The sequence below is a fragment of the Aythya ferina genome (genome assembly GCF_964211825.1).
Source record: "Aythya ferina genome assembly, chromosome: 6".
NCBI lineage: Eukaryota > Metazoa > Chordata > Aves > Anseriformes > Anatidae > Aythya > Aythya ferina.
This window is the reverse complement of record NC_140303.1, coordinates 18,170,993-18,186,828: the sequence shown is the minus strand read 5'-3', so window position 1 is coordinate 18,186,828 and position 15,836 is coordinate 18,170,993. Positions and strand designations below refer to the sequence as shown.

Sequence of the window (15,836 nt, the reverse complement as noted above, 5' to 3'; positions counted from 1 at the left end):
TGATGTAATGGAGCATCTGTGTGCTCTGTGGGAAGATTTCTAATGCTGTTTTAGTTTTGTAGACATATAAATATATAAAATAAATAGAAACTTGTTAAACTACCTGTATCAACTTTATTGGAGTATTTTTTTAATCAAAAATCGTTTTAGTAGATGCACCACAGCAAAAAGTCCTGATTAGTCTGAACACAAGACCCAGAGAACAAACTTACGGAGTACAGTCAAAGATGCTGTAGCAGAGCACTGCCCATGGTAATTTTTAGCTTTGACTGTGTATTTTCCAGTGTCACTCACTGCAGCATTTTGAATCTGAAGAGAATATATGTTTTTAGAGCGAGTTACTCTGATGTGTGATGAAACAGCAATCTGAGGAGGGAAAAAAATGTTTCATTAAGATCAGATTTATGAAGAATTCTAATTTTTCAAGTAAATACCTTAAGCAAATACTTACAGGTTGATTATTCTTAAACCACTCAATTTCAGGAGAAGGATCCCCAGAAACTTCACAGGTGAACAATACATCTTGCCCTTCATTGACATTTTGAGACTTAGGTTGCATGATAAATGCTGGTTCATTTGAGCGCTCTTTAGAAAAGGTAAGAACGTACTGGCATTTAATAATTCCCTCATCAGTTTTACCTTCACAGGTGAGTATACCTTCGTCTTTATTGCTAGCCTTCTTGATAGTTAGTGTGTGATCACTTCCAGAAACACCGTATCTGTAATCATCTGAATTTCTTAGCTCCATTCCATTCAGCACCCATTTTACTTCACAGGCACCAGGAATGCTGGCTTTCAAAGTCACTTTTTGTCCTTCAGACACTGTCATTTGAGTTGAAGAAGCTCTAATTTCTGCTTTCAATTCTTTGACATCTTCAGTAACAATTGACTTTTTAATGACTTCTTGAACTGCTGCTTTTTCTTCAGTTGCCACTGATGATTTCTTCTGGGTAGAAACTGTAAGTACTTCATCTTCTTTCTGAACTGATTTACGAGTTTCAGATGATACCCCTCTTATCTGGGAATGGATATTTTTAAATACTTGTCCAGTAAACTGGAAGTTAGTTTTTGAAACGCCTCCTTCCCCAGTAATTTCACAGGTGTATTCTCCTTTATCAGATTCCATGAGGTCATGGATTTTGAGCTCATAGGTGCCATCTGCTGCGTAATGAAACTTGAAATGATGGTCTTCTTTCAGTTTTTTGCCATCCTTATACCAAGCCACTTCTCTGACAGTTAAAACACTGCTTTCAACGGCACAGGATAACTTTACCTTATCTCCAAGAGTTTCTGCTTTCAGCTGCTGTTTTATCTTTGGAGGAGAAGCAGTTGGTAATTGTACTTTCTCTGTTGGTACTGTTTTGTCTGCAGGTGGTGACTTTGCTTTTGGAGGGCTACTGATGGGTTCGGGAGATTTCACTCGTTTTGGAGACTTAACTGGTTCCGGAGACTTTACACGGGGCTCAGGAGATTTGATTCTTGGAGGTGATGTAATTGTTTTTTCAGGAACTTTTGCTCTTTGAATGGTCAAAGTAAAGTGTGCTTCCTGTCTTCCTTCTGAGTTTTCCACCACAACAGTATAACTCCCCTCATCTGACATCTGGACCAAGGAAATTTCAAAAGTAGACTTGTACTGTGTGCGTGTTACTTGGAAGCGCCTTGAAGAAACAATAGGTTGACCTGCACGAAACCATGTTATTGTTGGTGCTGGTTCACCATCAACGTCACAGGAAAATCTTGCAGTCTCCCCTTCAGAAACTGTGATTGATCGTGGTTTTGTAAGGATTGTTGCTGGCAGAGTGCTTTTAAATGCTTTGTGTACAGTCCTTTCTTCCAGTGATTTTTCTTCTGCTGCAGTGATTTTTTCTTCAGAAGAAGCATAGTGTTCATATGATGAAAGTGATTCTCTTGTTGCTGATATCTCTGACTTGACCTCTCTTACTGAAGAACTTGCTTCTGTAGCAGATGCTTTCTTGAATGAGGAGACTGCATATGCCTCTGTTTTTGTCAGGTCAGGTAAAATTGATCTTGGTACTTCTTCATCTCTCCGCTGGGAAGAGTATGTAGTGTAGTCTCCTCCAGTAACATCTAATGTTGCATAATCAGAACATTCTCCTTTGTAATTTGTGCATACCGCCCGGTATGTTCCACTATCGTCAATATGGCAGTCAAGAATCTCCAGAGTTAATACCCCACTGGTATTAGTGAAATGTATCTTGCTGCTCTCTTGCAGCTCAATACCATTGTGGTACCACTTCACTTCAGCAGTTGGTTTTGACTGGACATTCAGAATGAACCGGGTATTATGGCCACACGGCACCCGATGTGAGCGCATTCTCAGGGTGATGCGGGGAGCATGGTCAAGTGTGAAAGGCTGTTGAGTTAGAACTTCATATTTCCTTTCCATAGTTTTCTGAGTTTTCAAAGCAGATTTCATGGACTCATATCGAGAAAATATATCAAATCTTGCCATCCTCTCAAACCGAGAGAGTGATCTTTCACTAGAAACTGGGCTAGGTGAGCGAGGTCGAGTTCTCTCTGGTGTTGGGGATCTTCTCTCACTTTCTTCAGGAGGCCGTGAGCGGGGCCTAATTAATTCAGATACAGGGCGCATCAACTCAATGTAAGTTGGAGAAAGAGATCTTCTTCGTCGTAGTAATCTAGAGGGAGGTGAAAATTCCCTGTGAACATGTTGCACCATTTCTATTTCTTCTTCTTCTTCTGATGTGATCTCAGTTATTTCTCTTTCCCTCCTTCTCCTAAGTCTGCTCTTTTCCTCTTCTGCCATATATTCCAACTCACTCTTGTACTCAGACAGTCGTTGAGCAGTGCCAACTGGACGAAGCAGTTCTTCATCCTCTCTTTCATCCATTATTCTTTGTTTTTGTTTTGGTGGTCTGTAGGCAGCCCTGTCATGCCGCTGACGAAGCTCTGCATAGCTTGCACTGGTTTCAGCTTTAACTGGAATGTGATAGCTTGAATACCTCATCTCTCTTTTTCTTTCTTCCTCTGAACTGACCTGTGCTCCCGCAGTAGAATACCGAAGTGCAGACAATTCAAAGCGTGGGGGGCTCCTACTTGGTGGGGAAGCAGAAAAGCCTAACTCAAGCTCTTCTTCAAGGCGCAGTCTTTCCTCTTCAGTTCTCTTCATGGCTAAATAGTCATCAATTGGCAGGAGTAATTCCTCATCAGACAAGTCACCAAGTGATCGCCTCCTTGGTCTATAATAAAATTCATAATCTGGAGATGGGGTACGCCTACGTGCTGGTCTCACAGTTTCAAGATCATCTTGTGTTAGCTTTGGTATGCGCCATTTAGGTTTATACTGATCAGAAATGCGTGGCAGTGGCATCACGTAGAACTGTTCCCACCTGGAAAGACGTATGCGTTTCTGGCGTTTCTGAACAGTTCTCTCAAGTTTTCCTGGCATTTCATACTGGTCTCGCAGCCTCTTGTACCACTTCATATCTGACAGAGGCACAAAGTGTTTAATGTTCTGATCTTCTTCAATAGTAGTGCGCACATGTTTGCGAGGCTCTGGGACCTCGTATGGCATACGAAGTTTTCTTTCTTCCTTCTTCTCCTCTTTCTTAATTTCATATTCACCTTTGACAGTCTTAGTGCTGACAGCTGGTTTGTATAAGATAGCAGCTTCTCTGAGAGCCTCTTGTGCTGTTTGTGTCAATGGAACAGGTTCAACCCCAGAAAGGATTTCTGCCATTCTTAAGGTTTTGTCAATTTGCCTCTGTACATGCTTCTCCCGCTCTTCTTCAGTCTTGTACTCACGTTTGACATATTTCAAGCGTTCAACTTTTAGATAAGCTTGACAGCTTGTAGATCCAGCACTGTTTGTAGCAGTAACTCTATAATAACCGCTGTCTTCTGGTAAAGTATCTCTGATGTGCAAAGCATAGTAATCTAAACCTTCATGAATTATATCGAAGTTAGGGCCAAAGGATAGAGGTTGACCATCTTTCTCCCATGTCAGTGTTGGTTTTGGTACACCAGATACCCTGATCTCAAAACTGACATTTTGGCCTTCTTGACATTCAGCATTTGCCAGCAGTCTTTTAAACATCGGCCTTAGTGTAGCATCTGCTGGAGGTGGATGTGGAATTACAGTCAGCTTAGCTTTGCAGCTGTCTTCCCCATATTTATTGCGTGCCACAATACTATATTCAGCATCATCCTCTTCAGTGACTTTATTGATGACAAGTTGGTAAAGACCCTTGTCTGATTCAAAAGTATACTTCTTATCATCATCACCAGGTTTGATTTTCTGGCCTGATTTGAACCATGTTACACGAGGTTCTGGATGGACTGTTATAGTTACACCAAACCTGACATTTTCTCCAATGTATGCGGTGCGATTATACAAAGGCAGAGTAAATTCTGGTGGACGCTCTAGTAGTCTCATTGTATCAACCCGGCGTTTCACTTTCCTAATAGTTCTACATCTGTAGTGCTCAGAAATTTCTCTCACACCTTTAACAAAAAGTTCTGCATAAGAGCTGTCTTCACCATAGTCATTTACAACCTTGCATCTGTAGGTCCCATCATCTGATTTAGAAACATCTTTGACATACATGGTTGCCACACCTTCTTCATATTTGATTTCATATTTCTCATTGCTTTCTAATTGCCTCATACCAAAGTACCAGGTGACTTGTGTGGACTGATCATAGTTTTCAATCCTACATACATATTTGGCATGCCCTCCCTCTTCTGCAACACTATGGTTTATCTGCCCAGCAATAGGACCAATGTCTATTGGCGCAACTTTAACTTTAGCCACTGTTACACCTTTCTGAGATCTAATTGCACCTCCACAGGAAATGCGGGCTACTGACACAACTGTGTTCCACTCCTTCTTTACTAGAGATTGGTAGTAACGCCTGTGTCTTAAGGTCTTGATGGCTTTAGTACTGGTCTTTTCTGTTTGCTGTTTTAGCCACACATGGTTAAGTGCTTCAGCAGCTGTCATCCGAGCTTTTCTTTCCTTTACTAGTAGGCGATCAATGAAGTCCATGGCCTCAATGCTTATATCTTTGAATGCTTCATCATCAAAGCTGTATTCAGCATTTAGAATATTTTCAATAACTTGTTGGTTTGTTTCAGCAATGAAAGGATTAATGCCACTGAGAAGTATATATGTTAGAGCACCAACTGACCACATGTCAGTCGCTGTGCTGACCAAATCATGATGATGTACTTCGGGTGCATAATATTCAGGAGAAGTGAACTGAAGTCTAAAGCTGTCTCCAGGCTTCAATTGTCTGGCTTGACCAAATTCAACAATTTTAATTACTGAGCTTCTTCTTGTGAAGTAAATAATATTGTCTGGTCTGATATCAAAATGTCCAATGCTGTGGCGATGTAAAAATTCTAGTGCATCACAGACCTGCCGTACATAACTCACTATTTCTCTTTCATTCAGTTCAAATGAAGCGGTGCTGATTCTTTCAAAGATGTCAACTCCAGATATAAATTCAAAGATCATGACCAATTCTTCCAGGCTCTCAAATGATTCATGAAGATATAGGATATTTCGGTGCCTAGAAATGTTTAGAATGGAAATTTCTTTCTTTACCAAAACTTGGTCAGCACCTTTTACTTTGACAAACTTAGCCAGGTAAGTCTTTTTTGAAACTGCCTCAACACAGCGGTGTGTAATGCCAAACTGCCCACGTCCAAGCTCTTCTGCAATCATGTATTTGTCATAGAGTTCCTTTGTAGAATAGTGAGCTGCTTTAACTGTGGTGACTTCTCTGGTTTCATCAACTTCTTCATCATAGTTCATTATTCTGGTCTTATCTTCCTTTGTTATAATTGGTTCAGTAGGTTCAGAGGGCTGGCTTTGGCCAAACTTGTTTTCTGCAATTACACGGAACTGGTAGGTGGTCTTGCCAAACAGGTTCACCACTGTGTATCGTGTATCACGAGCTTGTGCAACACGAATCCATCTCTCTGCTGTTGTAGCACGTTTCTCAATAATGTAGTTTATGATTCTGCTTCCTCCATCTGTAGCTGGTTCATTCCAGGTTAAGTTAACTGAATCCCTTGAGACGTCAGTTACCTTCAGGCCTCTTGGTGGGTCAGGCACATCAGCCACATCTAATTCAACTGTTTTTTGATCAATTCCAAATCTGTTTTTGGCACAAACAATGTAAAACCCTGCATCTTTTCTGTCAACACCATTTGGGAAAACAAGAGATGTGAATGATCGTGTAACAATAACTTGGTAATGTCCATTAGTGTCAATGAGATCTTGTCCCTTCTGCCATGTGATCACGGGGTGTGGCTTGCCACTGAATGGAATCTTGATGCTCACTATTTCTCCTCGGAGGGCATGAACAGCTCCCATGCCTTCCAGGTTCTTGGGCAAGTGAATCTTTGCAGGAACTGGAAAGAGGAAGGAAAAAACAACACTTGAGCAAAAACACCTGAAAAGAGCACCAATAATCTAAATATTCAAAACTTAAAAATAATTGATCTTGGGAATAAAGATCCTTCATTACCTTCAACATCTAAAGAGGCAGTGCCAGACACAGATCCTCCTTGGTTGGTAGCTCTAACTTGATATACTGTGGCATCATCATCCGTTACGTTTGTTATGACCAGCTGGTGATATCCACCCTTGAATTCCTGTATTTTGATCTTTTCACCATCTGGCATGATTTCCTTGCCCTGCCTGTACCACTTGACAATTGGTTTAGGATGACCAGTGACTTTGCAGACAAACGTGGCATTAGCTTGAAATTTCACATTCAGATTTCTTAGTTCTTCTTTGAAATGTGGTGCTTGAATTGGTACATCAGATTTTGGAATGACTGGTTGTGATACCTCACTCCACTCGCTTTCACCACCTAGATTTTCACATTTTACACGGAACTCATACTCAAGACCTTCAATAAGATCTTTCACAGAATAGACGGTTTCACGAATTTCATCTGTTGTGACAGAAATCCACTTGTTTTGTTTTTTCTCACGCTTCTCGAGATAGTAAGTTCTAATCTTTGCCCCTCCATCACTTGCAGGTGGCTTCCATGAGACAACACAAGAATCCTTTGTGACAGCACTTGCTACTGGCTGACCAGGTTGTCCTGGTTTTTCTATAAAGAATAAAACAATTCAAAGATTAAGTGAGCTTGCCTTAGTAATTATAGGGATATACACAACTGGATATTTTGGTGTTCACTTACCAAATGGAGGCTTCATAACAACAACTGATGAGACCTCCAGTGCTTCACTAATGCCATATGTATTCTGAGCAGAAACACGGAAATAATAGCCTGCATTTTCAGTTAGGTTAACAATTCTACAGGTTGTGCCTGAAATGCTTGAAGAAACAAGTTGCCATTCAGTTCCTTCCTTGGCTTCACGTTTCTCTATGATGTAGTTTGTTATCATAGCACCTCCATCATCCTCTGGTGGTTTCCAGCTAATCACCACAGAGTTCTTCAGTATAGACTCTATAACGATAGGTCCTACTGGTTTATCTGGCTTATCTGTAAAAGAAAAAAGCAGCATATTTTCAATTCTTTTGCCAGTTAATATTTCATAAAATATTCCAGAAAAATACTGAACATAAAATTACCTTGTATTTCCACATTAAGTACAGTGTCAACTGTTCCAAACGTGTTACTGAGTTGCACTTTGTACTTCCCAGCATGAGTCTTGTGTTGAACATTCTTAATAGCAAGATGAGTATAATGTTCTGTGTTCTCAATAGTAACTGTTTCTGATCCTCTCAGAGGTTTGTTGCCATGGAACCAAGTTATTGCTGGTACTGGTCGGCCAATATACACAACGTGAAGGCGGAGGGTGCCACCTGCACCTGCATAGTATTTCTCTTTCAATGGAAAGCCTGGGTGGAACTGAGGAGGAGCCTGCAATAATAGCTTGCCACTAGTTTCAATTTCTCCGACATCATTGGTAGCCATACAAGTGTAGAGACCTTCATCCTCTTGTTCATCTGTTATTACTGTTAGCGTATGGTTGCGTCCATCAGATGACATTTTATATTTTCGGCTTTGCAGCAGCTCTTTGCCAAAGCGATACCATTTAATATCAGGAAGAGGTCTCCCAACAATCTGGCATGTCAGTTGAGCTGCTTCACCCAGTTTAGTTGTAACATCCTGCATTTCTTTTCTTATGGCAGGTGCTTCTCCAGCTAAAAGAAAGAAAAGTAAAAAAATAATGAAGATGAAATGTTCCTCTATTACTATGGTACTGGAATTTAATCTTTATTTAAAATTGTGCCTCTTATATCTGAATGACTGGGCTGTGCTGTAGGACAGTCATGTTGGCAAATAACGTGTAAAGCAAACAGCATATTAAATGCAGCACCATGGTTTATGAAACACAACATGGCAATATCACAGTAAATATTACTTTTTTTTTTTTTTTTTTGCTTACATGTTAGTTTAGTTTTCACGGCCATAGCAGTCCTTCGAGGTCTACTGAGCCCAGTCTGGTTTTCTGCAAAAACACGGAATTCATATTCTGTGGCCTCTAGTAAACCTCCTACTGTAAACTGTCTGTCCTTGATCCGTTCTTTATTGCATTTTTTCCAGGTGCTTTCTCCGGACTGTCGATACTCAACCCAATAGCCAAGGATTTCTTTGCCACCATCACTTTCAGGTCGTTCCCATTCTAATGTAATGCTGTCTTTAAATATAGAAGTGATCTCAATTTCTCCAGGTTGGCTTGGTTTATCTGAAAATTGCAGTATATACAGAAGTTAAATTCCTTTTTGAATGTCACTAAATTGCTATACACAAGCAATTAATTGTTAATGCAAACATTTTCTTACCAAATGGATCCTTGCAAACTACTGGTTCAGAAGCAGGACTTGCTTCACTTTCACCAATATCATTTTGAGCAATGACACGGAACTGATATTCCGCATCTGGAACAAGTCCTGTGACCGTGTACATTGTAGTGGTGATCTGTGTTTTGTTATGCCGGACCCATTTTTCTGTAGATGTTTCTTTACGTTCAATGTAGTAGCCGGTTACACGAGAACCACCGTCATCTTTAGGTCTGGACCAGGACAAGTTAACAGAACTCTTTGTGACATCAAGTACCTCAGGTGGGTTGTTTGGAGGCTCTGGAGGATCTGTTAATAATGATAACAACAAAAGTAATGATAGCATTATAATATATATATAATAATAATGATAGCATTAAAACATTTGCATAGACTATGGCACTTTTAGAACCATACTGTAGTAAGCAAACAGTAGTAAAAAATATATTCTAAAAATATAAAATGGGGACTTACTTAGAGGTGTCTTTGGTATGGCTGGTTCTTCAGATTTGAGAGATTTGCTAATACCAAAATGGTTTTCTGCAGAAACACGGAAATGATACTCCACATTTTCTTTCAGCCCTTTCACTACTAATGAAGTCCCTTTTACTCTAGAGTCAACAGTGTACCAGGCAGTCTTTGGTACTTCTCGTCTCTCAACAATATAACCTAGTATATCTGCACCACCATCATCTGTAGGAGGTCTCCAGCTTACTCTGACAGAACGAGCTTGTATATCATCATACTCAAGTGGTCCTTCTGGTGGATTTGGTATGCCAATCACTCTGACTTTAATATACACAGCTTTTTTGCCACACTTATTTTCAAGTGCCAGATCATAGGTGCCGGAATCTTCTCTTTCTGCATCTTTGATCACGAGTTCTGTGTGAGTGTCAGAAGTTGCAATCATGGCCCTCTTGCTGATGTCATGTCCTTCTTTTGTCCATTTGCATATTGGGATGGGCTTACCCTTAATGGGTATTGTAAGCCTGATAACTCCACCTTGTCTCACCATAAGACCTTCCTGGTATTTTTCATCAAGTTCATAGTCAGGATATTCTGAAAGAAAATTAACATGTCATGCTATGTCTGTTTAACAGATAATATGCCTTCTTTAGGCAAATAGGTCTTTAGGACAGCTTTCAATGGGAGTTAAGACAAGTGTCTTACCAAGCATTTCTGTTATTTTGACTGTTCCTGGCACTTCAGCAGGTTCTCCTGGCCCACCAGCATTACAGGCTAGCACACGGAATCTGTACTCTGCGCCTTGGGGGAGATGTGTCAAGGTATATTCACGAATCTTGGTTGGAGTAGTATTGCATTTGGTCCATTCAAATTGATCAACCTTCTGCATCTCAATTAAGTAGCCAGTAACTTTAGAACCACCTTCATCTTCTGGTGGACTCCAAGCCAGGGAGACAGATGTTCTTGTAGTATCAGTGACTCTTGGATTCTGAGGTTTACCTGGAGGTGCTGGAAGAGAAGATGAGATTGGGGGGTTGGGGGAAGAGGCTCAGTGAGAATTTTTTTAATGAACATTTAAAAAACATAACAAATGCTAACTTCTAGCATATGATCTGTATTAAGTCATAATAGGATTTATATAGGGCAACTTGGAATGAAAGATTTTCACTAATGTTTTCCTTGGTTTCCTCCAGTCATTCATTTTCATAGCCAGATAAATTTCCAAATTACAAAAAAGAGTGACTTCTAGTAGGATCATTTCTATTCTGCTATCATGTGCTTAATCTATATAGGAAATTACTTACCAATTGGATCCCTGGCAATGGCAGTCTTGGAAGGACGGCTGGGTTTCCCAGCACCTCTGGCATTGATTGCTGTGACCCGGTGTTCATATTCTAATCCTTCAACCAACCCAGTGGAACGGTAACGAGTCATGGTAACTGGAACTTTATTTACACGGATCCATCTATCTGCTCTAACTTCTTTGCGTTCCACAATATAACCAGTAATCTGTGAATCACCATCATCTTCTGGAGGATACCAAGTTAATGTCATGCCATCTCGAGAGACATCAAACACTTCTGGAGTGCCAGGAGGGCCAGGAATACCTGTAAAAAGAAAACACAGAATTAGTGAAGAAAGCACCTGATGGTTCTACACATAGAAATATGCAACATAGTATGTAGAACAAGAAAATATCAATGTCTTATCAAATTCTTTTTATCAGCAGATACCAAAGTAGTTTAGAAACTAGATCAGTGAAATAATCCTGCTTTTATAATGGGGGAAAGCAATTTTTCAAGGTCAGCTGTAGACCTGAGTATAAAATCCAAGTTTACTGTCCAGGTTCTGTGCAATGCATCTATAATACCTGCACAGGCTTGTGTATGGCATTGTTCCCTGGAAGTATAACAAGACTACTGTGCATGATGATGTATACTATTTGAAAAAAGAGGTAGTTACATCTAGAAAATTGTATTTTTGTGTGGCTACATAAGCCCATGTACATATATATTTTTATATTTTTAAAGGTAGACTTACGAATTCTACTCTTGCATTCTATAATTTCAGACTGCAGATAAGATCCAATTCCAAAGCGGTTTGTAGCAGCCACACGGAATACATATTCTGCACCTTCAACAAGCCTGGTGAACTTGTATGTTGTCCTGGTTACTGACTCCGAGACTGGCAGCCATCCAGGACGGTGAGCATCACGCTGTTCTACCACATAGCCACTAAGTGTAGCTCCACCATCCAGCTCAGGTGGCTCCCAGGAGATGGTAACATAATTTGAATCAATTTCATCAATTCGGATAGGTCCAACAGGTGGTCCAGGTTTGTCTATGGAAAAATAAATAAATTTAAAGGCCAAAAAATAATGTTGAGAAAAAGAATCATATAACTGGTGACAAAGTTCAGACAGTTAAAGATCATGGACAATTACTTTCAAAAGTTCTTACCAAGGATTATAACTTTTATTGTATCAGTAACTGTTCCAGTTGTGTTCTTCAGTTCAAGTGTATACTCGCCAGTGTCATGTATAGTGGTCTCACGGACAGTTAATTTAGCCATTTTGGCAACAGTCTCCATTTTGATGCGTTCTGATTCTTTTAGTTTAGAACCAGCCAAGAACCAAGATGCAGCTGGAGGTGGCCGTCCTTCAATTGGAATAGCTAATTCAATGGGCTTTCCAGCAGGTACATGAATTGTTTTCTGAGGTATTCCAGCAAGGTCAATTGTTGGCAGAACTAAGAAAAGAAAAGCATTGATATTTTTGGTATCCATTTTATAAATACCACATTCATTTGGTGTCAGCTGTTATTTTTAATCGTAGATACCTACCTTTTTGGTCCTGTACTGTCACTGCTGTGACAATCTCTCGTGGTTCTGACACACCCTTCTGATTCTGTGCTCTGACCCTGAACAAGTACTGTTCACCTTCATTGAGAGAGATAATTGTATGTTCATAAACAGTAGGCTTCACTGTCACTACCTTCAACCATCTTTCTGTTCCAGCTTTGCTGGCCTCAATAACATAGCCAGTCAGTCTGCTTCCACCATCATGTGGTGGTTTCTCCCATGCAAGAGTCACAGTTGACTTAGTGGTATCAATCACTTCAAGTTTTTGTGGTACCATGGGTACATCAGATACTAGTATTGCGTCAGATGTCTCACAAGCTTCACCAATGCCATAAATATTTTCTGGCAGTACCCTGAAATAATACAATGCTCCTTCTAGAAGTCCAGTAACTCTATAAAATGTCTTGCTGCATTTGGTAGTGACAGTCTTGTAAGCTCTCATGGAAGCTTCACGTTTCTCAATTATATAATTGCTGACCGGGGCTCCACCATCAATGGTTGGAATATCCCAAGTAAGTGTCACAGAATCTTTTGATACTTCCTTAATTCTCACTGCAGCTGGTGGACCAGGTGTATCTAAAACAACAACAACAACAAATTATTTTTTTTCTTCTGGATCTCTTCCTCTTCTGGTCAATGATTTACTTCTGAATAAAAAAAAAAGAGGAAAAACAACATTTGAATTTGATTTATAAACTAGCAGAGCTTTTTAAAACTACTTATTTTCCTCTGTGTTGAATTGTTTCTTTGAATTCCCAAACATTCTCATGTTATTTAAACTGCAAAATTCCTTTGGAAATAACTTAGTTTTTTACTCCCACGCAACATGCACTATGAGTGGTGTCATACCTCTACATAACTGTAGCAGTACTTACCATACACTTTTACAGAAATAGTCGCTGATTTTTTTCCTGATTGATTTTCAGCCTCAATGATGTATTTTCCAGCATCATACCGATTAACTTTATCCACAATAAGTAGAGTGTAACTGTCGGTAGTATCAATAATAGCTCGACTTACAAGGTCAACACCCTGCTTACTCCATGTGATTACAGGAGCAGGTCTGCCAGACACAGAGACCATTAGGCGCAGGGAACCACCAGCTCTCACTGTTACTGTTTTCCTCAGATCATCAGCAAGCTCAAGCTCAGGTATTTCTGATGAAGGGGTGTAAGAAACAAAACAAATTAATCTTTTAGTAGTTTTGAAGGAAAACATAATTATTCCTTAAAATACACACTGAGTTTTCAAATTACCTATTCTTTCCACAGGTTCTATTTCTGCTGAAGATTCACTAAATTCGCTCATACCATTCACGTTTGTAGCAGCAACTCTGAATTGGTATTTCTGGTTTGTTTTAAGGCCAATTACGGTGAACTCAGCATTCCTCAGAGTGGGAGTTGTATGTGGTCGGTACCACTGTTCAGTACCTTCTTCTTTCATTTCAAGAACATAGCCTAAGATGTCAGCACCACCATCATATGTGGGCTTTGACCACGCTAAACTTATGCTGTGCATGGTAGTATCCACAACTCTTGGAGCTGAAGGTGGTGCAGGAGTATCTTTGAAAAAGAAAATATATTTCATATTGGTGCAGGGAACATTTCACAGTTTATGTATTTTATATTAAAATATTTTTTACATATTTTATATTAAATATATTTATAAAAATATATTTTAAATGTGGCAACTTACATGATGGCTCTTTGCATAACATGTATTGTGAAGCTTCACTAGGCTCACTGTTTCCAGCAGCATTCACTGCAGTGACACGGAACTGGTACTGGCTTCCTTCCATAAGACCAGTGACTTTCAGTCTGGTATCATAAATTGTGTAATCTCTGTTCACTCGTGTCCAGCGCAGACTTTTCCTTTCGCGTTTGTCTACAAGATAGTCCTTAATCTCACTGCCACCATCTGATTCTGGTTTTGTCCACTGAATAATGATGTGTTCCTTGCCAACACTCACTTCTTCAGGAGCACCAGGCTGCGTTGGGATAGCTTTTTTTTTTTTTAATGTGAAAAAAAAAAGAAGTTTTACCATTTTTTTAAAATCTATGAGAAACATTCCACACATTCTGACACAGGATGGAAGGTATTAACACTCACTGAAAGCATTCCTGGCAATGACGGGTTCTGTTTCAATTGGAACACCTGGCCCATATTTGTTGACAGCTCTGACGCGGAAGATGTACTCATTATTTTTAATAAGTTTTGTTACCACACATGATAATGTCTGGCATTCAGCCTCAACAATAACCCAGTGAAGTCTGCTGGTTTCACGCCTTTCTACGATGTAGTGAGTGATTTGTGCACCTCCGTCTTCCTCAGGAATGTTCCATGCCAGAGTACATTTCTCTTCTGTTACTCTGCTAACTGTGATTTTGCCTGAGCATGGACCTGGTGAATCTGAGTAGAGGTGAAAATAGGTATTGTTATTAGCAGCTAAGAAAAAATTCTCACTCTTATTTAAAATAATGCTTTTTTTTTTTTTTTTTTTTTTTTAGTATATTATATAAGAATATTAATCATGGAATACATACCAAGCACTTTGACAAGAACAGAAATTTGTTTTGTCCCACTGGCATTTTTAACTGTTAGAGTATATTTTCCACTATCACTTCTGTCACAGAACTTGATAATTGCAATGGCTCGTTTGCTGGTGTATTGCAGAGAGATCTTTTCACATAGGTCCAGTTCCCTGTCACCTTTGGACCAGAAGACTTTTGGTTCTGGTTTCCCACCAACAGCTGCATCCAGAACAAGATCAGATCCAGCCCTAATGGTCACAACTTCTCCCTGCAATCTAGCATCGAGTTCAGCCTTTGGTGGTGCTGTCATAAATAAAAAAAAAAGAGATTAAAAACAAATTACATGACAGTATTAAAAATGGAACATTATTTTTTTAATTGTTCCAAATGAGTATTTCTTACAGTATTCATCTTTGCAAATGACAGCACCAGTTGATTCAGATCCTTTGCTAATCACACCAGCAGCATTCTTTGCTAGTACACGGAATTCATATGCTTCATCTTCACTAAGAGCTGTCACGGTAAAAAAGTTTTCTGAGACAATGGTATAATTGCATTTCAGCCAGCGTCCATCACCAGATTCATTATATGGTTTACGCTCTATAATATATCCAATAATTTTACTTCCACCATCATAAAGCGGTGCTGACCAGCTCAGGGAAACTGTAGATCTGGTGACATCTGTTACTTCTGGTCTTCCTGGTGGATCTGGAGAAATAAAACAAAAAATGAGAAATGTAATTCTCTTTGAACTTAATTAACAAAACAACTATTGAAAGTAATACTTACCAACTGGATTTTGAGCCACTACAGGTCTGGAAGCTTCACTAGCTTTGCTAACACCTGCAGCATTTAGAGCATACGTTCTGAATTGATATTCTAGGCCTTCCACCAATCCTGTGACTTTGTAGTTGCATTCACAGCACGGCACTTTGTTTTCCTTCACCCAAAGAATAGTGTTGCGCTCCTTCTTTTCAACCCAGTATCCAATGACTCTGCTGCCACCATCATGATAGGGTTCCTCCCAGCGAATTGCCATGGCAGTTGCAGACACAGAATAGACTTCTGGCCTTGAGGGTGGGCTTGGTGGGACTAAACACAAATTGGAGGTGAGGAAAACGTTAGTTGTTACAAATACTTACAGTAGTCTGAGGAAAACAACAGATTTT

The 15,836-nt window shown here is 39.7% G+C and overlaps 1 protein-coding gene across 1 annotated transcript in view; it reads right to left on the bottom strand.

The window, feature by feature from the left end:
- TTN (titin) overlaps positions 1-15,836 on the bottom strand; it is a 243,431-nt gene that overhangs the window by 2,424 nt on the left and 225,171 nt on the right. Inside the window, exons 285-304 of the mRNA XM_084523042.1 lie at positions 15,457-15,759; positions 15,070-15,375; positions 14,680-14,970; positions 14,246-14,545; positions 13,832-14,137; positions 13,393-13,698; positions 13,012-13,293; positions 12,119-12,712; positions 11,737-12,024; positions 11,318-11,617; positions 10,582-10,884; positions 9,983-10,285; positions 9,287-9,871; positions 8,816-9,121; positions 8,419-8,718; positions 7,598-8,173; positions 7,203-7,508; positions 6,519-7,112; positions 452-6,402; positions 213-366 (exon numbers count right to left, since the gene is read on the bottom strand). Coding sequence (XP_084379168.1) covers positions 213-366; positions 452-6,402; positions 6,519-7,112; positions 7,203-7,508; positions 7,598-8,173; positions 8,419-8,718; positions 8,816-9,121; positions 9,287-9,871; positions 9,983-10,285; positions 10,582-10,884; positions 11,318-11,617; positions 11,737-12,024; positions 12,119-12,712; positions 13,012-13,293; positions 13,393-13,698; positions 13,832-14,137; positions 14,246-14,545; positions 14,680-14,970; positions 15,070-15,375; positions 15,457-15,759 — 12,654 coding nt within the window. The remainder of the gene's footprint in view (positions 1-212; positions 367-451; positions 6,403-6,518; positions 7,113-7,202; positions 7,509-7,597; positions 8,174-8,418; positions 8,719-8,815; positions 9,122-9,286; positions 9,872-9,982; positions 10,286-10,581; positions 10,885-11,317; positions 11,618-11,736; positions 12,025-12,118; positions 12,713-13,011; positions 13,294-13,392; positions 13,699-13,831; positions 14,138-14,245; positions 14,546-14,679; positions 14,971-15,069; positions 15,376-15,456; positions 15,760-15,836) is intronic.